General features: G+C 41.3%; 1 protein-coding gene across 1 annotated transcript in view; it reads left to right on the plus strand.

Annotated features, from left to right (window-relative positions):
- The window catches only part of LOC145345232 (EH domain-containing protein 3), an 84,810-nt gene extending 64,082 nt beyond the window's left edge, over positions 1–20,728 (plus strand). The window contains exons 5-6 of the mRNA XM_080193008.1: positions 11,356–11,520; positions 15,962–20,728. Coding sequence (XP_080049134.1) covers positions 11,356–11,520; positions 15,962–16,489 — 693 coding nt within the window. The 3' untranslated portion in view covers positions 16,490–20,728. The remainder of the gene's footprint in view (positions 1–11,355; positions 11,521–15,961) is intronic.
- Positions 20,729–20,981: the final 253 nt, after the last annotated feature.

A 20,981-nucleotide genomic window follows, 5' to 3' on the forward strand; every position in this document is an offset into this window, starting at 1 on the left:
TAGCCTATGAAGGGAGTCCAGAGTCAGAGGTTGACAACATGGAAACAGACCGTTCGGCCCAACTTATCCATGCCGCCCTTTTAAAACACCTAAGCTAATCCCAAGTGCCTGCATTTTGGCCCATGTAACTGTCTAAACATTACTTAAAATGTACCTGCCTCTACTACTACCTCTGGCAGCTTGTTCCAGATACTCACCACCCTCTTTGTGAAAAAATTGCCTCTCTGGACTTTTTTTTTTGTTTGTATCTCTCCCCTCAGCTTAAATCTATACCCTCCTAGTTTTAGATTCCCCTACATTTAGGAAAAGATATTGATTATCTAGTTGATCTATGCCCCTCATTTTATAGACCTCTAAGATCATCCCTCAGCCTTCTACACTCCAGAGAAAAGTCCTAGTGTATCCAGCCTCTCCTTATAACTTAATCCATCAAGTCCCAGTAGCATCCTAATAAATCTTTTTCTGCACTCTCTCTAGTTTTAATAATACCTTTCTTATAACAGGGTGACCAGAATTGCACACAGTATTACAAGTGTGGCCTTACCAATGTCTCATACAACTTCAAGACGTCCCAACTCCACACTCAGTGTCTGACCAATGAAACCAAGCATGCTGTATGTCGTCTTCACCACTCTGTCCATCTGTGACTCCACTTTCAAGGAGCTATGAACATGTAACCCTAGATCTCCCCAAATGCCCTACTATTGAACCAAGTCAGTCCTGCCCTGGTTCAATCTACCAAAATGCATCACCTCGTATTTATTAAATTAAACTCCATCTGCTGTTTGTCAGCCCATTGGCCCAATTGATCAAGATCTCGTTGCAATTGGAGGTAACTTTTGTCACTGTCCAGTACGCCACCAATCTTGGTGCAATCTGCAAATTTACTAACCATGCCTCCTATATTCTCATCCAAATCATTAATATAAATGACAAACAATAGTGGACCCAGCACTGATCCTTGAGGGACACCGTTGGTCACAGGCCTCCAGTCTGAAAAACGACCCTGTGGCTTCTCCTGTCAAGAAGCCAATTTTGTATCCCTTTAGATGCCCTGGATCCTGAGACTTAACCTTATGCAACACCTACCATGTGGTACCTTGTCAAAGGCCTTGCTAAAGTCCATATAGACAATCTCAACTGCACTGCCCTCACCTACCACCTTTGGTTACCCCTTAAAAAAAACTCAATCAAATTTGAGACATGATTTTCCATTCATAAAGCTATGCTGACTGTCCAGTCACTGGCTGCATGCAGCCAGACTTTTTAGAGTCAGAATTGCTGGGTATTAAAGCTTGTGGCAAGTATGATTTGAAAATTGTTTTACGTAAGTGGGAAGGTGTTCGAGACAATTTTTTTTCTGTGAAGCAGATTGGGCATCTAGCAAATTTTTGCAGTCATAAAATCATTTTAAGTAGTACTGGTGATTTTAACTATAACAATGGCAATGTCACAATTCCCTTTTGCTATGAAACCTCTCTGCCTCTGGTCATGTGTTCTGTGTTCATGTGCAACGCCCAGCTTGTTGTTCTTGGACAATCTTTCACTAAAGTACAGCTGTTCTGCTAATTTGATGACTTTGATGTAGTTAGTCTCAAATGACTTAGCAGATGCAGTTTCCTTTTGGGATGAATTAGTTCCTGGAACATGGTAAATGTAGCAGAAGTTGGAATCTATCATTCCTATTTGTATTATGGGAAGTAATACTGTAATCAAAATTCTTTTATGCTTTTGCTTTGGATAATCTTTATAATGCTAACATTCTTTCAATAACTGATTTTTGCTCACCTTTTGCATTTTTAAAAATCTAGTTCACTGTAGCAAAGTGCCCAGTTATTGATGATTAATCAGATTTCATTTCATTGTACATAATCTAAGATGGCCAGCTAGAATGCAAATCATTTTTTCTGCATTCTAATTTGGGTAACTTGCCCTATGAAGTTTCTTTTGGTTTTAACATAAATTTTACAAGTCACAGTAAGCTGTTCTGGCTGCAGATGGAAGATCTCCAGTGGTGATGACCCCCACATCCACCACCTTCCTAATGTCCACAGACTGGACTGTCACAGTTGTTTGTTAATGCCCTTTCAAACTAAAATTTTTCTCCTTGTCCAGTTTCTATCTGCTAACACCTCCACCTGCTATTCTGTTGCCACTTGCTTAAGTGGGCAAAGATGTTGTTTGGGCGGGTGGTGGGGGAGTGGAGGAAAAGGAGACAAAGGTAAGGTTTGTGATCAGGTGGAAAGCAGGAACTTAAATAAAAGGGTTAATGGTGCAAGACAAAAAAAGGATGGTAGTGAGGCTTGTAAAGAAACAAGAGATGTAGAATCATTACCAGTAGCTGCTGGCTGCAAAAAAAAGAATGCAAAGGCTATATTGCTCTAGGGCACAGATCCCTCTGCATCAGAATGCTGCAATTGTTCACCATTTAGATAATGTATGCTTTTTTAATTCTTCCAGCTAAATGGGCAATTTCACATTCTTCTCTGCCCACCCACTCAGCTTCTCTATATTCCTTTAGCCTTCTTGTGTCCTCTTCAACTTCTTTTCCTCCAATCTTTTGTGTCGTTAGCAAATTTTACTTTCAGTTGCTTCATCCAAGTTAAATTGTAAAATGTTGTGGACCCATCACAACATCTTGCCCATCAGAAAATATGCCGACTGTTTTCTGTTAACTAGCCAATATCCTATCTACACCAATATGTTACCTATGCTAGCTTCTATTTTCTGCAATAGGCACCTTATCACATGCCTTCTGGAAATCTAAACACAGTAGATCCATTGGTCCCCTTAATCCATAGACTCCAATAAGTTGGTTAGACATGATTTCCCACTCCCATAGAACCATACAGCACAGAGGCCCTTCAGCCCATCAAGTCCACACCAATACATTGGAAACAGCTGAACTCTCTCCTAATCCTATCTGAGCATTTGACCCATAGTCTTGAATGTCATGATGTGCTAAGTGCTCATCCAGATACTTTTCAAAGGATGTGAGGCTATCTGCCTCTCTTTCCCTTCCAGGCAGTGCATTCCAGACCGTCACCACACTCTGGGTGAAAAGGTTTTTTTCTCATTCCTCCCCCTCCCCCACCAACCTGCTATGCCTCACCTTAAACCTATGTCCCCTTGTGACAGACCCTTCAACTGAGGGGAGCAGCTGCTCCTTATCCGCTCTGTCCATGCCTCACCATAATCTTGTACACCTCAATCAGGTCTTCTCTGCTCCAACAAAAACAACCCAACCTCTCTTCCTAACTTAAATGTTCCATCCTAGGTGGCATCCTGGTAAATCTCCTCTGCATACGCTCTAGTGCAATCACATCCTTCCTATAATGTAACAATCAGATTTACACACACTTGTATCTGTTTCGCTAAAGTTCTTCTATTCAACTCCAGCATGACTGCCCTGCTTTTGTAATGTATGCCTCTTTTGATAAAGGTGTGTCCCATATGCCTTTTTCTCCGGTCTACTAACATGCCCTTCTGCTTTGAGACCCATGGACAAATATGCCAAGGTCCCTCAGTTTCACAGAACTTCCTAGTGTTCTACTCTTTTTCAGGGTTAAATTTTATCTGCCTATTTGACCATTTCATCTATATCGTGTAGCCCCTGTTAATCACCCATCCAATCTTTGTGTCATCCACAAACTTTGTAATCCACATAGTCATCAATTTAATTTATATAAATGACAAGTAATAGTGGGCCCAGCACACATCATTCTGATACGCCACTGTACACTAGCTTCCAGTCACTAATGTAGCCTTCTGTCATCACCCTCTGTCTCCCACGACTGAGCAAACTTGAATCCACTGTATTCCTTGTGAATTTACCTTTACAAGTCTCCCACGTGCAACCTTGTCAAAGGCTTTGCTGAAATCCATATAAACTATACTGACTGCACTTCTGAGAGCGGCCATGGCCTAGTGGTATTATTGTCAGACAATTAATTCAGAAACTCAGCGCATGTTCTGGGGACCCAGGTTCAAATCCTGCCACAGTAAATGGTGGAATTTGAATCCAATATAAAAAAAAATCTGGAATTAAGAATCTACTGATGACTGTGAAACCATTGTAAATTGTCAGGAAAAAGTCATCTGATGCACTAATGTCTTTTAGGGAGGGAAATCTGCTGACCTTGCCCAGTCTGACCTACATGTGACTCCAGAGCCACAGCAATGTGGTAGACTCTCCAACTGCCTTCGAGCAGCTAAGGATGGACAATAAATGCTGGATAACCAGCAACACCATGTCCCATGAAGGAATTAAAAAAAAACTACATCTGCACACCTGGTCACCTCAAAATTCAGTCAGATTTGTTAGGTATGACCTCCCTCTGACAAAGCCATCCTTGATCAAGCTTTCTCTCCAAGTAGAGATAGATGCTGTCCTTCAGAAGTTTCTTTAGTTTCCCTACCACTGCTGTGAGTCGTGCTGGTCTGTTCCCTGTTTCTCTCCAAACTGTTAGTGGTGGCACAGTGCTGGGGACCCAGGTTCAATTCCTGGTTTGGGGCATGAACAGAGTGGATAAGGAGCAGCTGCTCCCCTCAATTGAAGGGTCAGTCACAAGGGGACATAAGCTCAAGGTGAGGCACAGCAGGTTGGTGGGGGAGGGGGAGTTTGGGTGTCTGTATGGAGTCTGCACATTCTCCCCATGTCTGCATGGGTTTCCTCCTGCTGCTCCAGTTTCTTCCCACAGTCCAAAAGGCAAGCTGGTTAGGTGAATTGGCCATGCTAAATTCTCCCTCAACGTACCCAAATGGGTGCCAATATATGACGACTAAGGGATTTTCACAGTAACTTCAATGCAGTGTTAACGTAAGCCTACTTGTGACGCTAATAAACTTAAACTGAGTGACATGAAGCATGGTTTTGTATGGGCAAAGTCATGTTTCAACAAATTGAGTTTTTTTGAAGAGGTGACAAAGATAATTGGGGAAAGAGCTGTGGATATAGTTTAGTAAGGCATTTGACAAGGTCCTGCGTGGCAGTCTAAACTAAAACTAAAATCACTGGGCTGGCTAGATGGATACAGAACTGGCTTGGTTATAGAAGTCATGATGTGGAGATGCTGGCGTTGGACTGGGGTAAACACATAAGAAGTCTGACAACACCAGGTTTAAGTCCGACCGAATTATTTGACAGTAAACTCAAGCTTTCGAGGTTTCCCTCTTCGTCAGGTGAATGAAGAGCTCTGGCCTCAGAGAGCATATAACAGCACAGACAGTTTACAGATTACTGATTAGGTGTAAAGATTTGCATTCTAATCAGTAATCTGTAAACTGTGTGCTGTTATACGCTCTGTCTGAGGCCAGAACTCTTCATTCACCTGACGAAGAGGGAAACCTCGAGCTTGAGTTTACTGTCAAATAATTCGGTTGGACTTAAACCTGGTGTTGTCAGACTTCTTACTTGGTTATAGAAGACAGAATAGTGGAAGAGTGTTTTTCAGAATGGCACTCTGTAGCTAGTGGTATTCCTCAGGGATTGGTGTTGGGACCTCTATTTTTCATTATATATAAATAATCTGAAGGGAAATGTAGGGGGTCTGATTAGTAAGTTTGTGGATGACATGAAGATTGGTGGAGTTGCTGATTAGTGCTGGGGATTGTCAGAGGCTACAACAAGGCATGGATTAGAGACTTGGGTGCCGATGGCATTTAATCCAGACAAATGTGAGGTGATGCATTTTGGAGTATCAAATTTAGGTGTGAATTGTACTGTAAGTGGCAGAATCCTTAGGAACGTTAACATCCAACTCCAGGCCATCTTTGCAGGAGTCCCTCAAGGTAGTGTCCTAGGCCCAACAATCTTCAGCTGCTTCACCAATGACCTTCCCTCCATCATAAGGTTTGAAGTGGGGATGTTTGCCAATGATTGTGCAATCTTCACCATTCCATGGTGATTCAGATACTGAAGCAGTTCATATTCAGATGCAATAAAATCTGGACAATATACAGGTTTGGGCTGACAAGTGGCAAATAATATTTGCGCCACACAAATGCCAGACAATAACCTTCACCAATGAGAGACTGTAACCACCGCTTGACATTCAATGGTGTTGCTATCACTGAATCCCCCACTGTCAACGTCCTTAGGGTTACCATTGACCAGGAGCTCAACTGGACTTGCCTGTGGCTAAAAGAGCAGGTCAGAGCTAGGAATACTGTGGCAAGTAACTTGCCACCTGACTCCCTAAAGCCTATCCACACCTACAAGGCACAAGTCAGGAGTGTGATGGAATGCTCCCCACTTGCCTGGATGGGTGCAGCTCCAACAACACTCAAAGCTTGATTGGCACCAGAGCTACAAACATTCAATCGGTCATCAACGCTCAGAACATACTGCTGCTACTATCTCCAAGATGCACTGCAGCAATTCACCAAAGATCCTTAGACAGCACCTTCCAAACCCATGACCACTTCCATCTAGAAAGACCAGGACAGCAAATAAATGGGAACACCACCACCCACAGTTCCCCTCCAAGCCACTCACCATCCTGTTGGAAATATATTGCTGTTCCTTTTACTGTCACTGGGTCAAAATCCTGGCATTCCCTCCACAGCATTGTGGGTCAACCCCCAGAACATGGACTGCAGCAGTTCAAGAAGTCATGATGTGGGTATGCTGGCGTTGGACTGGCGTAAACACAGTAAAAAGTCTGACAACACCAGGTTTTAGTCCAACCTATTTATTTGATAATATTCTCACAAGCTTTCGAGGGGTTACCCTCTTCGTCAGGTGAATGGAGAGTTCTGGCCTCAGACAGAGCATATAATCAGTAATCTCTAAACTGTCTGTGCTTTATATGCTCTGTCTGAGGCCAGAACTCTCCATTCACCTGACGAAGAGGGTAACCCCTCGAAAGCTTGTGAGAATATTATCAAATAAATAGGTTGGACTAAAACCTGGTGTTGTCAGACTTTTTACGCAGTTCAAGAAGGCAGCTAACCACCATCTTAAGGGCATCTAGGGATGGGCAATAAATGCTGGCCAGCCAGCAATGCCCATGTCCCACAAATGAATAAAAAGGCTATAGAAGAACTTGGTTAGGCTGTGTTTGGAGTATTGTATGCTGTTCTGGTCACCACGTTACCAGAAGGATGTGGAAGCTTTGGAGAGTGCAACCAACGTTCACCAGGATGTTGCCTGGTCTTGAGGAGAGGTTGAATAAACTAGGATTGTTCTTCCAGTAAAATGGAGGCTGAGAGGGGACCTGATAGAGGTCCACAAAATAGAGAGGCATAAACCAGATGGATAGAGGCTTTTCCAAGAGTGAAACTGTCAATTACAAGAGGGCATAGGCTCAAGCCGAGAGGGGGAAAAGTTAATGGAGATATGCAGGGGAAGTTTTCCCTGCAGCGTGTGGTGGATGCCTGGAACATTTTGCCAGAGGAGGTAGTGAAAGCAGACACATTAGCAACATTTTTAAGAGTCATCTGGCTGGGTAACTAAATAAAGGAATACGGATAGAGTAAGGGCAAAGGATTGTTTTTTAGTATACTTAGGGCATCATGACCGCCTTGCAAGGCTAAAGGGCCTGTTCCTGTCCTGTACTTTTGTTCTTTGTTTTAACCCTTCTTAAATAGTGGAACCACATTAGCCGTTCCCCAGTGATCAGAGTGGAATTGAAAATTTGGTTCAGAGCTCCTGCAATCTCCTCCTTGCCTCCCACAGCAGCCTAGGGCACAATTCATCTGGACCCTGGAGTTTTATCCATTTTTAAGGCTGCCAATATCTTGTCTTTTTCCCTATGCCAATTTGCTCAAGAACCTCTAGTCTCTCTCCCTCCCTGAATTCCATACCATTGTCCTCATTCTTTGGTAGTGTTGAATTAACACTTCACACAAATGTCCTTTGGCTGCACCCATAGATTTCCCTCTTGGTCCCTAAAGGGCCATAGTCCCTGGTTTTCCTTTTCTGTTGATATACTTAGAGAATATCTTTTGGATTTTTCTCTATTTTTACCAGCTAGAGCTTTCTCATATTTCCTCTTTGCGTTCCTAATTGCTTTCTTAAGCTCCACCCTGCATTTTCTATACCTTCATTGATTTGTTTTCCCCCTGTACTTTCTAATGTCATCTTTTCCTTCTCATTGCATCCTGAAAATCTCTGGTTATCCATGGTTCTCTGGGCTTGTTATTCCTACCAATCACCCAAGAGGGAACATGCTGGGCTTGCACCCTCCCCATTTCCTTTCTGAATGCCTCCCAATCAGACCCTGCCTGATTACCTTGAATTTTTCTAAATGTCTTGCTATAGCTAACTATTTTCTCTCCTGACAGATGTTGGCCTATAGTTTCATGCTTTCTGTTTCCCTTTTTTCAAATAAAGGAATTACATTTGCTCTCTTACAATCTAATGAAACCTTCCTCAAAGCTAGGGAATTTAAGAAAAATAAACCCAATGCGTTTTCTATCTTCCAGGCCACTTTGACGTTCCTTGGGTGAAGTCCATCAGCTCCAATTTGTGCTGTACCACTTCCCTGGCAATTTGTAATTTATGTTCCTCCTTCCCTTCTATTTCCTGATTTATTATCATTTCTGGCATGTTGCTTGTATCCTCTATTTAAAAACCTGTACAAAATACCTGTTCCATTCATCATCTACCTCCTATTTTCCATGATTCATTCACCAGGCTCACTTTCTACCTGACCAACACTGTCTTTGTTAACTCTATTCCTATCTAAATATCTATAAACTCTTATTATCAGTCTTTATATTTTGAGCTAGCTTTCTCTCATATTCTAATTTTTTTTCCCCTCTTATCAATCTTTTAGGCATCCTTTGCTGTTTTATATTCTATAAGATTCTGACCTGCCACTGATTTTTGCGCAATTGCATGCTTTATCCACTGAGGGTTTTGTCTTGGTAATATAAATCTTTGGAAAGTCATCTTTTCATTCTGCAGTTTTCAAATAGATCACCATAGTATAGCCCAGTCCAAACAGTTGAGGAAAGGCTCAGCAATATGGTACAGGGGCACTGGTGGTACAGCAAATAGTACAGGAACTGTTGTGAAGGATGGATTGGCCAGTCTGAGGCTGATACTGGGACCAAATGTGCAAACAAAATAATAGTCATAATTTGTTCTGATCAGCAATGAGGTCAAATAAAAATCCAATCCATTTATTTATGGCAAACTTCTGCCAAATGTAAAGATTGAACAAGTGATTGAGTGTTCTACTGAACAAATTGGGGATAGGGATGAGAGCCTTTTTGTTTTCCTTGAATAGGTTTTCATTAATGCGAACATTTCTTTTCTTGTCTCCACCCCTACCTCTTAGCTTTTATGTCCAAGCTCAACTATTCCAAGGTTCCCATCTCAATCTCTGTAATCAAAAACTTGTGCATTAAATGTGGTTTATAATTGCCCAATGCTTACTGACCTGTTTTCACTACAAGTCCAATGAAACCTCTCTTTAATTCCTACCGAGTTCCAGCCCTTGCATATCATCGCCCCTCCCTATTTCTATCCTCCTTCAGCCTTACCAGAGCTCTGAATTCCTCCTGTACTTGTCTCTTGTGTGTTGCCAATTTCCTTTTCACCAGCTATTGGCAGACATGCCCTTGCACATCAAAATCCTAAGCTCTGGAATTCACTGCCCTTCTCCCTGTTTTGAGATGCACCTGTTTCTTTGACTAAGCTCTTTGTTATCTATCTTAATATCTCCTAAGTGGCTGTGTCAAACCTTGTCTGAAACATTCCTCAGGAACAACTTGTTTCCTTCTATTGTATCTGAAAATACTATATACGTGCAAATTGGTACCATGCTACATGAAATACGCCACATAAAACATCCACTTAAATATCAAAGTGATAAAGATTGTAGGTTTCAGATGTCTCAAAAGGATTTCAGCTATCTAGTCCACAGTATATTCCTTTTGTAGTTTTAATTTTTATTATCCCAAAGCCAAATGGTTTCTACTTCAATCTTGTCCCTTCCGCTATTATGCTCAGGTAGAGAAATGTGGTTTTCCATTTTGAAAATCAAAAGTGAAAATGCTCTATAGTTCCTCGTTTTGAGCTGATGTTTGTCATTCTCTTAAAGATTTCTCTACCAACATGGGGAAAACTGTATTCATAGAATTTGACACGAAACAGAATACATAGCATTGGTGACTCATTGAGTCTAAAGGGTGTTTACTATACTGAATTTTTGTTCTGCTTTTGAATTTTGAACTCCATTAAGCAGATTTTGTTTTGTAACAGTGGACATTTCTAACATGGTTTTGTTTTGAGCAGAGTTTGATCCATAAAATGATCACATTCAGTACCTTGTGTTTAAAATTTGCTCCTGGTATGTGGGCATTGCTAGTTTTTTTGCCAACTACTTGAGCGGTAATGAGTCACTGCCTTAAACTACTGCTGGCTGAATGCTGTTGATGCACCAACATGGGCTGTTTAAGCAGTGAATTCCAGTGGGGGGGCGGGGGGGGGGGTGTGTGTGTGTGTGTGTGTGTGTGTGTGTGTAATTGCAAATAGCATAAGCTATGTATTCCAGCTCTTCACTTAACTCCAGTATCAGTCTTGTATATCCTCCCATTAAAGTTTATTTGCTGATTCATAATTAAGATTATCCTACTGACTTCACCATTGTGATTGCAAGAATAATGCATTGGTGAAACATTTCTGGGTGTTCTCAAAATATTAGTTCCATCTACCAGTGCTGGCAGAGGGACTGGTCTATTCAAAATGCTGAAAGGAGAAATGTAATGCAGGAAGGAAAGGTGTTTGGTTGCATCATACTGGAGGTGGCAAAGATTTGTGGAGGATGACCTATTAAATATTGAGCCTGGTGATATGCAAAGTGAGAACAAAGGGAACTCGCGTGTGGTTCTGAGGGGGCAGAAATTGAGCAAACCTATTGCAAAAAGAAAACTTATTAGTTCAGTGTAGCTGTTCAGCCTGATTTTTTTTTTTGCTCAAGCATTGCCACTGATTTTTGATTTTTTTAAATACATTTTTCCTTGTTCATAATTTGATGTGCAATTTAACTGTGTCACCTTAGAGGCCATTAAAGTAATGAGTGAACTATGCCGTGAGATCTAGAGTAATTTGTAGTCTGGACAAGATATGGATAACATGCTGTGCACCGAGGACATTAGTCAAAAGTGGATTTTCTTTAGTATTATTTGGGAACTTTCAAGACTTAATTGCTGTAGACCCACAGTTAACAATATTATAAAGAATGCAGTTTTGCATCTTGTTATGGTGGTAAAATGTTGAACTCATACCTCTACTCTGATTTGTAGCCGCACAGAAAAATGAAACTTATTCTTTAGTTGTCCAAAATGTGTATTTGAGTATTTAAGTTAATTGTTCACTTATTTTAATGATTTTTCTACTCCCAGGTTCATGCCTACATCATCAGTGCCTTGCGGAAAGAGATGCCAGCTATGTTTGGTAAAGACAGCAAGAAGAAAGAACTGATCAATAGCCTCGGAGACACGTATGCTAAGATTGAACGAGAACATCAGATCTCCCCTGGGGATTTTCCTAACATGAAGAAAATGCAGGTATGTTTGAGTTGGATAGCTTTACCTTGCATGGTTTGCTTTTGCAAACTTTGTCATATTGCTATTGCGGTCATTTAATATAGTATTATAACAATCAGAATTGCTAACGATAGAAAGAGGCCATTTGACCCATGTCTGCACAGACTCTACAAAGGAGCAATTCACTAATGCTGTTTCCCTGCGTTCTCCTGTAACTACACATTCTTGAATGCTTCCATCTGAACTTGCCACCATCTCACACTCAGGCAGTGCATTCCAGATCTTGATCACTTGCTGCATTTAAGCATTTTTCATGTTTTCATTTGCCAGTTCCTTAAATCTGTGATCTAAGTGTGTTGCAAACTGGCATCATTTTCCGTTGAATCTGTTGCCTAAGTTGTATATAGCTTATTGTTGTGTCTATAGGAAATCATTACTAGATTAATGAGTCTCCAGGTGTGCTGTCTGATCTGTCATGTTACAATCATGGGTTTGTGGTGCAGAAAGAGGCCACTTGGCCCATTTGTGTCTGCACCAGCCAAAAGAGCCACCCAGCCCCCTCCCATTTGGTGCGGAGCCCTGCAGGTAACCGCACTTGAGGTGCAAATTCAAACACTTTTTTAAATGAGTTGAGTGTTTCTGTCTCTACTGTTCCATTTAGCATTGAATTAGATGAAAAAGGTTGTCCTCATCTCCTCCTCTAATCAATTATTCTACCAATCACTTTAAATCTATCCCCCTGGGAACTCTGCCTTCTAAAGTAAGCAGACAAAGCTCAATTTTGTACAGCTCGGCGAAATCTCCCTCGGCCACCACTGTTCCAAGGAGAACAACTCCAACCTATCCTGTCCTCCATCATACTGTAATTTTCCTCAGATCTTCTCTCTGCTTGCTGTAGTGCAGTTACATTCTGAGATGACCAGAAATGCACAGCACCCAGGTTATTGCCTAACTTGGAGGGGAAAAAAATGCTGGATAACCTCAGTAGGTCTGGCAGCATCTGTGGGGAGAGAAATAGAACTGGTGTTTTGCATCTGTATGACTTCAAAGGCAGGGAGAAGTGGATTGTATAACTGAGGGCATAGGGTAGAAGGTCAGTCTGTAGGAATGAGGAGAGATTGCAGCAAAGGTATGTAGGGTAGAAAAGGAAAAAAGTGTGAATGGCTAAAGAAGATGTTAATAGTGGCATAGAGGTAAGATATCAAAATGTGTCAACAGAAGAACAAAGATCAGTGTTCTGAGAAAGCAAAACTAAAGTGATGGCCTAATAAAGGAGGGTGTTTGCATAGGGACAAAATGTTTGGATATATAAAAAAATGGGTCAAGATGGAGGACCAAGGATACAGTCTAAAGTTGAAGTCAGTGTTATTCCCAAGCACTGTAAAATGTCTAATTGGAAGATGAGGAACTGCTCTTCCGGTTCGCATTGGCTTCACAGGAACATTGCAGCAGGCCAAGGATGGCCATGTGGCATGAGAGCAAGATGAGGAAATGAAATGGAAGAATAGGAAGGTTGGGGTAGTGGCATAAAGATAAGGTAAAGGTTGCTTCTGAAAGGAGTGCTTTGGCCTTGAATGGTCAGGAGGGAAGGGTATAGATGCAGGTGTTGAACCTTATGCGATTTGCAAGGGAAGGGGATGAGATGAGAGTAGACCAGGGTGATGGCGAGCAGTCCCTGTGGAATTTGTGGTAACATTATGCTGGAGTTGGTGGAAATGTCAAAGGATGATCCTTTGAATGTAGGGACTAGCAGAATGGAATGTGAGAACAAGAAGGACCCCGCCACTGTTCTGGGAGGGAGAGGAATGGGTGAGGGCAGAGGTGCAGCAAATAGGCTGAATGCTGCTGAGTGCCCTGTCAACCACAAGTATGAAACCTCAGCTAAGAAAAAGGCAAACATGTCAGAAGCATTGTTTTGAAGAAGTCAGGAGCTGAGTGACCGTGGCGGAACCCAAACTGAGCATCAGTGAACTGCTAAGCAAATGGCACTGTCAATAATTTTATCTTCAACTTTTGGAATCAGAGTTGTAGAAGTTTACATAAGAACATAAGAAATAGGAGCAGGAGTAGGCCATCTAGCCCTTCAAGCCTGCCCTGCCATTCAGTAAGATCATGGCTGATCATATAGATGATCTGGAGGAGGGAACCGAGTGTATGGTGTCAAAATTTGCTGATGACACCAAGATTAGTAGAACGGCAAATTGCGTGGAGGGTGTGGAGAGTCTGCAGAAGGATCTAGATAGGCTGGGCGAATGGGCCAGGAAATGGCAAATGGAATTTAATGTTGGCAAGTGTGAGGTGGTCCACTTTGGTAGGAAGAATGGTAGGAAGGACTATTACTTACGTGGCAAAAAACTGCAGCAGGCGACGGTGCAGAGGAACCTCGGGGTCCTTGTGCATGAGTCGCAAAAACCCAGCCTGCAGGTGCAGCAGGTGGTCAGGAAGGTGAATGAGATGCTGGCCTTCATAGCAAGGGGGATTGAATATAAAAGTAGGGAGGTCTTGCTGCGGCTGTATAGGGCATTGGTGAGGCCGCAGCTGGAGTACTGTGTGCAGTTTTGGTCGCCGTACTTATGCAAGGATATTTTGGCCCTGGAGGGAGTGCAGAGGAGGTTTACTAGGTTGGTACCGGAGTTGAGGGGGTTGAGCTATGAGGAGAGGCTGAATAAACTAGGCTTGTACTCGTTAGAGTTTAGAAGAATGAGGGGGGATCTCCATTGAGACATATAAGATGATGAATGGGATGGATAGGATAGAGGTGGAGAGACTCTTCCCGCTCAAAGGACAGTAGGACTAGGGGGCACAGCCTCAAGATAAAGGGGGGGTGGTTTAGAACGGAGTTGAGGAGGAACTTCTTCACTCAAAGGGTGGTGAATCTGTGGAATTCTCTGCCCGTTGAAGTGGTGGAGGCTGCCTCGCTAAATATTTTTAAGACGTGGGTTGATGGGTTTTTGATAAGCGAGGGGATTAAGGGTTATGGGGAGAGGGTGGGAATGTGGAACTGAGCCACGACAGATCAGCCATGATCTTATTGAATGGCGGGGCAGGCTCGAAGGGCTAGATGGCATGTTCTTATGTTCTTATCTTGTGTCCTTGTGTCCTGTCGTGTCTCAGTTCCACATTCCTGCCCTCTCCCCATAACCCTTAACCCTTAATCCCCTTGCCTATCAAAAACCTATCAATCCGCGTCTTAAATATATTTAGCGAGGCAGCCTCCACCACTTCAACGGGCAGAGAATTCCAGAGATTCACCACCCTTTGAGTGAAGAAGTTCCTCCTCAACTCTGAGTTCTAAATCCCCCCCGCCCCCCCCCCCCCGAGGCTGTGCTCTCTAGTCCTACTGTCCTTTCTGAGCGGGAAGAGCCCCTCCACCTCTATCCTATCCATCCCATTCATCATCTTATATGTCTTGTGTCTATTACAGCATGGAAGCAGGCTTTTCAGCCCAACTTATCCATGCTGCCTTTTTTTCTTAAACCCTTAAGCTAATCCCAATTGCCCGCATTTGGTCCAGATCATCCCTCTATACCCATCTTTCCCGTGTAACTGTCTAAATGCATTTTAAAAGACAATTGTACCCGTCTCTACTACTACCTCTGGCAGCTTGTTGCAGACACTTACCACCCTCTGGAAAAAATTGGCCCTCTGGACACTTTCGTATCTCTCACTTCTCAACTTACACCTATGCCCTCTAGTTTTAGACTCCCCTATCTTTGGGAAAAGATTATTGACTATCTAGCTGATCTGTGCCCCTCATTATTTTGTAGACCTCTAAGATCATCCCTCGGCCTTCTACGCTGCAGAGAAGAAAGTCCCAATCTATCCAATCTCTCCTTATAACTCAAACCATCAAGTCCCAGTAGCATCCTAGTAACTCTTTTCTGCATTCTTTCTAGCTTAATAATATCCTTTCTATAATAGGTGATGAGAACTGTATACAGTATTCCAAGTGTGGCCTTACCAATGTCGTGTACAACTTCAAGACATCCCAATCTTCTGACCAATGAAACCAAGCATGCCCAATGCTGCCTTCACCATTCTGTCCACTTGTGACTCCATTTTCAAGGAGCTGTGAACGTGTACTCCCTAGATCTCAGTTCTGTAACTCTCCCCAGTGCCCAACCCTTCACTGAGTAAGCATTGCCCTGGTTCAATCTACCAAAATGCATCAATTTGCATTTGTCGAAATTAAACTCCACTTGCCATTCATCAGCCTACTGGCCCAATTGATCAAGATTCAATTGCAGTCGGAGATAAATTTCTTCATGTTCAGCTTATGGGATTCTTTTTAGATCATGGCACATTTCAAATTGGTTAATGCTACCTCTGTCTTGTGGTTATTGCTCTATTGATATGTCTACTTTGGTGCAAATATCCAAATTCACCTGTCTCTACTCATTTGTAAAGTCAGCCAGTTTCTGATTCACAATGCTTAAGATAAGTGTTCTGCTATCTTTTTCAGGATCTACTGCAGGCTCAGGATTTTGCCAAGTTTCAGCCACTAAAACTTAAATTGTTGGAGACAGTCGACGACATGTTGGGAAATGATATCGCTCAGCTCATGACCCTCGTACGTCAGGAAGAAACGCAGCGGCCAGTCCAAATTGTGAAAGGTGGGGCCTTTGAAGGCACTATAAATGGCCCGTTTGGGCATGGATACGGAGAAGGAGCCGGTGAGGGCATTGATGACCTAGAGTGGGTTGTGATCAGGGATAAGCCGAGCTACGACGAGATTTTCTACACCCTTTCGCCTGTTAACGGGAAAGTCACTGGTGCGAATGCAAAGAAGGAGATGGTGAAGTCCAAGCTTCCAAACACTGTGCTGGGAAAGATTTGGAAGCTGGCAGACATCGACAAGGATGGTATGTTAGACGATGAGGAGTTTGCGTTGGCTAATCATTTAATTAAAGTCAAGCTGGAAGGTCATGAACTACCCAGTGAAATTCCACGGCACTTGATTCCACCGTCAAAGAGAAAGCTAGCTGAGTGACAGTGGAGATCACCCTTCTTTCCTCAATCCAAAATGTCAAATTGAGGATATAAAAAAAAACTTGGGGAAACTAGACAATAAAATCTTCAAACTAAGTTAGGCAGACAGAACCATGTAACTAAAGCTTTTTGCATAGTAAAGTACTTCTACTTTCTACTATTTAGAAGGGAAAATGCAAATGTTACATTTTTAATTGAAGCATGTATTCTGTAAGATTTATTATCACTGAATTATGATTGGAAACCTTTCAAAGGTCATGGTGTTGTAGGCTGAAATCATTGTACACAAAGCAGGCATCTTTCTACCACTGTTTGTTTCCAAGGCAGAAAATTCAGGGGTAGAACCAGCAATATGCTATCATTGTAGTGTTGGATTTGTTACTTTTCTCCCTTTATTTTAAATGCTCTGAGACATCACTTTGTACATTAAGAGTTCTACAGCAGTTTGAGTTGACCATTTATATCAGGACAGCAGAATTTCTTCATCCACATTTAGCTTCCAAGCTAATAACTCCCAATGTGGCTCCCTCTGCCCAGAACAGTTTGTATTCCATTTAAAAAGAATGGGTATTTGTTTCAGTTTTTTGCAGCTTCTAAACCATGGCTTGAGTGCTCACCCAGTCAGTGATCTCTGTAGATGGGTAGATTTTGCAAACAGTCAAAGAATCACACTGGTGTAGAGACAAATGTTGCTTCATATGAAAGCATTGACATGTCTTTCCATCTCATGAAGAGATGTTCCTGTTTTTGCAAGTCATTTCATTCATGGCTTTGCTGTGATTTGTAATCTGTGACAATAGATTATAGTTTTATTGGGCTTGTGTGATAACTCTAAAGTAAACTAGCTGATGACATCAACAAAAGAGAAAACTGAACCAAACTCTATTATATGGAGAATTGTGTAGCAGTATAGATGAGTATTTACTGTGTACCTATTGACCAGTTTTACAATACATTAACAAAACACATACAAAACAACTATGCATTGAACAGCTATGATACTTTCATACATGTGCTCTGACACAATATTCTGACCCTTTTGCCTTTAAATGTATATGTGTAATAGTTTTCCACATGTTGCCTGTCCTCCTTTGCTTGGTGCATGGTTTCTTCAACTGACCCTCTGATTACAAGTTACTATACATGGTCATATGAACTGTTCAGTACAATCATTTCCATTATGGTTGTATTGAAGACCTCTGCATTGTCTAAGTATTGCTTATGTGCTGTATGTGAATTCTTTGTAACTGTTTTTCCTGTCTTGTGGAACAACCCTTGTAGTGAATCAATCCAGAGAGATATTGAAAGTAGTGAATCCACAGAGGTGCAATATATTTGTGTGATGTTTACTGAGTGGGTAATAGGCCTCCTCAGATCTCCTGTTGTTTGAAAGTCAGCAAAAGATATTATGACTGTCAGCTATTACCCTCCAAATAGCCCATCATCCTGATGTGCTGTGACACTTCTATAAGATATAATTTCTCTGCAGGTTAGCTTGCAGTATGTTTACTGAATGTTGAACTAATCTAGAACCTGTAGGAATACACTAACATGCCTTGACAAAATAAATGGAAATGCTACCTAAGCAGAAAGGATTTTTCCAAAAATGTGTCAACCGTTGAACCAGAATCACCAACTCCAAATTATCAACTTAAAAAAATTACACCAGTCTCTTGGTGAAAGTAGAATGTGTGAGGAAAGCAAGTGTAGATTTTCACACTTCAGTCACTGGTTAAGTGGGAACAAGCATCTCACTGATACTGGCACCTCTGATCAAATTCATGTGATCAGTACAGTTTGACTTTCAGATATTTATAGAATATCGAGGTCATTGTGATTCATTGGAACTTTAACCTCTTGCAGCATTTTAAAGAAATTGTTTTTTAATTCCCCAATTATATCATTTTAGAAAATTTTAAATCTGATTACCAATGCTTAAAAATTCCGACAGGGTTTCCATAGGTGGGTTTGGGTGTTTAGGAGCCACAGAGGGACCTCAAAGTTGCGCAAGCAATATTCTAAGGGAATATTATAAGGGAATTTAAATTTTTCTATTTTTGTTAGAAGGAGGGTGTTATAAGAAACATTAGTTTTTTTTTGCACAACTGTTCCTTTTGAGTATCAAAATAGGGGTTTGGTTGTCAAGAGGTTTATGCAGGCTCATTGGACCAAGCCCTTTTTTTTGATTCATGCTATGTTCTTGAGTGATAGTTAGGTTTAGTCCACACTAAGCTCCAGGCAGGCCTTTAAAGACACTTCTACACTTATGCTGTCTGTAGCCCAGATACTGGGAACACATTACCAAAAAAAACTCCTTCTTTTAATGTTGCACTGCTTTTTATGTTTAACATCTGCCACCAATCTCTTGCAGACCCATCAGATCCGTTGAGAATGTCTGAAGCAGCTATTGACGTAAGTCTCCACAAATGTTCAGAAGCAGATAGTTTGGGCACTTGTGATTGGGGAATATTATCAAGCAGTTTTCCATGAAGTTTGGTACCAGAATAATACTTTTTGAGGGTTAATGTACACGGTCTGTTCACTATGGGTTTCTACTCTTGCTGCTTTTTATCCCAGGCCAGCAATATTATGCAAACACTTTCCAATTGAATACGTTTTGATATATTCAGATTATCCAAATAATTAGTGTGGCCTTTGGTAAGAATGTAGGATAGCTCCAAATTAATCGTATAAACAATTAGTTATAGCCTTGACCAATTGTCAGGATGCACATATTACATCAGGCTATTATAGGAGCAGACTTCTTATCATTATTGTAAGTAATGGACACTTGCAGCTAATAGCATATATTCAAAGATAGACAATTTTTTTATCTTCCCCCTCATTTGGTAGTGCTTTTACCTCCCTTTTGAAAGGTTGAGACCAAAGCTTGGGGATTAGTTGACACATACATAGCACAGAACTTCCAAGTGTAAACACATTGAGCAGTACTTGGTTGCGTTACACCAAATAAATATATACTTGTGTACATCACTGGTTTTCTTTATCAAAAAGGAGAACAAATTTGCCTGCTATTCCAGTCCAGTACACTGCTAAAGAAATGCCACCGTTAATAATGTGAACTACTGTAGTTCTGCGTATAACCCACCTTTTGACAAACAAGTTGCTGCTGTATGAGGATGTGTCTACTGAAGTTTAACGCCAAATTTGTATTAACAGCAAAGTCTACTGAACAAAGGATTGTGCCAGAGTTTTGGGAAAACCAGTGTACAATGTACTGTTTGTTGAATGGGGTATACATTCATCTTTCACTGATGTGGCTTGCTGTTTTGTTTTTGGCAATCGCTTTCTTTTTACTTGGCAGATGTTATAAAATTAGGTGCCCAACTTCGTGGCTGACTTCTGTTTGATGGCTACGTTTGTGTATCTTCCAAACATTCAATTCAAATAGACCATGCTCCATTGCATTCATTTACTTTGTTTGGATCCAAATGTGAAAATGGGTTGAATGCTAAGTACTCATCAACTCATCTTTAGCCCTTAATCACTTTCTGATGTGTCCCTGCTAGTGATATCAGTATAGTGATTAATTAGAAATGGTATTTGCACATAGGTGCAGGCTAGCACTGTCCTGGATGCATTATGTTCCAAGTCCATTTGTTGAGTGGAGTAATGATGGGTCAATCTTCCTGACTACCTATTTCTCGTCAGGAAAATTTAATTTTGTAGCATTGATCAAATTTGTTTTTTTTGGGCATATCGTAACCAAGTCTGGATCCCCTATTTGCACTAGTTAAGTGTTTGTTACCTCATTACTGACTTTGGAACATTTAAAATCAGCACTTGTAAATTGGTCATCAGGCAGGACAATTTGAAACAATTGTACCTTTTTTAGAAAAAATGGTGATTATTCTCACTTTCAAGTCTGTCCATTTAAAAAAAAAAGTGATTGTGGAGCCTTGGCGTATATCAAGTTCTCATTTATTGTGCTTCTGACAGCAGACTGCAGAAGCCAAAATGACTGACTATTCAGGTATTTGTGGTTTAGTTGCATTTTCTAATTATGTAAATAGTGTATTTGGAAATTCCATTGTGGCATTCCTGGTTTATCACAAATCTATGCTTCCAAGAGTTTGTTTAAACAACTTTTTTTCTTCCAATATTTGTCATTTGCCAATAATATGCTATTGTATATTTATAAAATATAGATTGTATTAACAGATTTACAGTGTATAAAGCTGTGTAGTTTCTGTATCTCTAATAAAATAGTCAAACTTCTGTTGGATGCATTTTTTAAAAAAAACTCAGGATGGTGATGCAGAGGTAATGTCACTGGATTAGTAATCCAGAGACCCAGGCTAATGCTCTGGGGGCATGGGTTTAAATCCCACCACAACAGCTGGAAGAGTTTAAAATTAAATGAGTGATATTGCCAGTGTTCAGCCCTGCTGCCTCATGGGCCCAGGTTTATTCCAGCCTCTGGTCACTGTCTATATGTGGAGTTTGCATGTTCTCTCCGTGTCTGTGTGGGT

Source organism: Carcharhinus amblyrhynchos, chromosome 7 (assembly GCF_965287045.1).
Source record: "Carcharhinus amblyrhynchos chromosome 7, sCarAmb.v2.hapA, whole genome shotgun sequence".
NCBI lineage: Eukaryota > Metazoa > Chordata > Chondrichthyes > Carcharhiniformes > Carcharhinidae > Carcharhinus > Carcharhinus amblyrhynchos.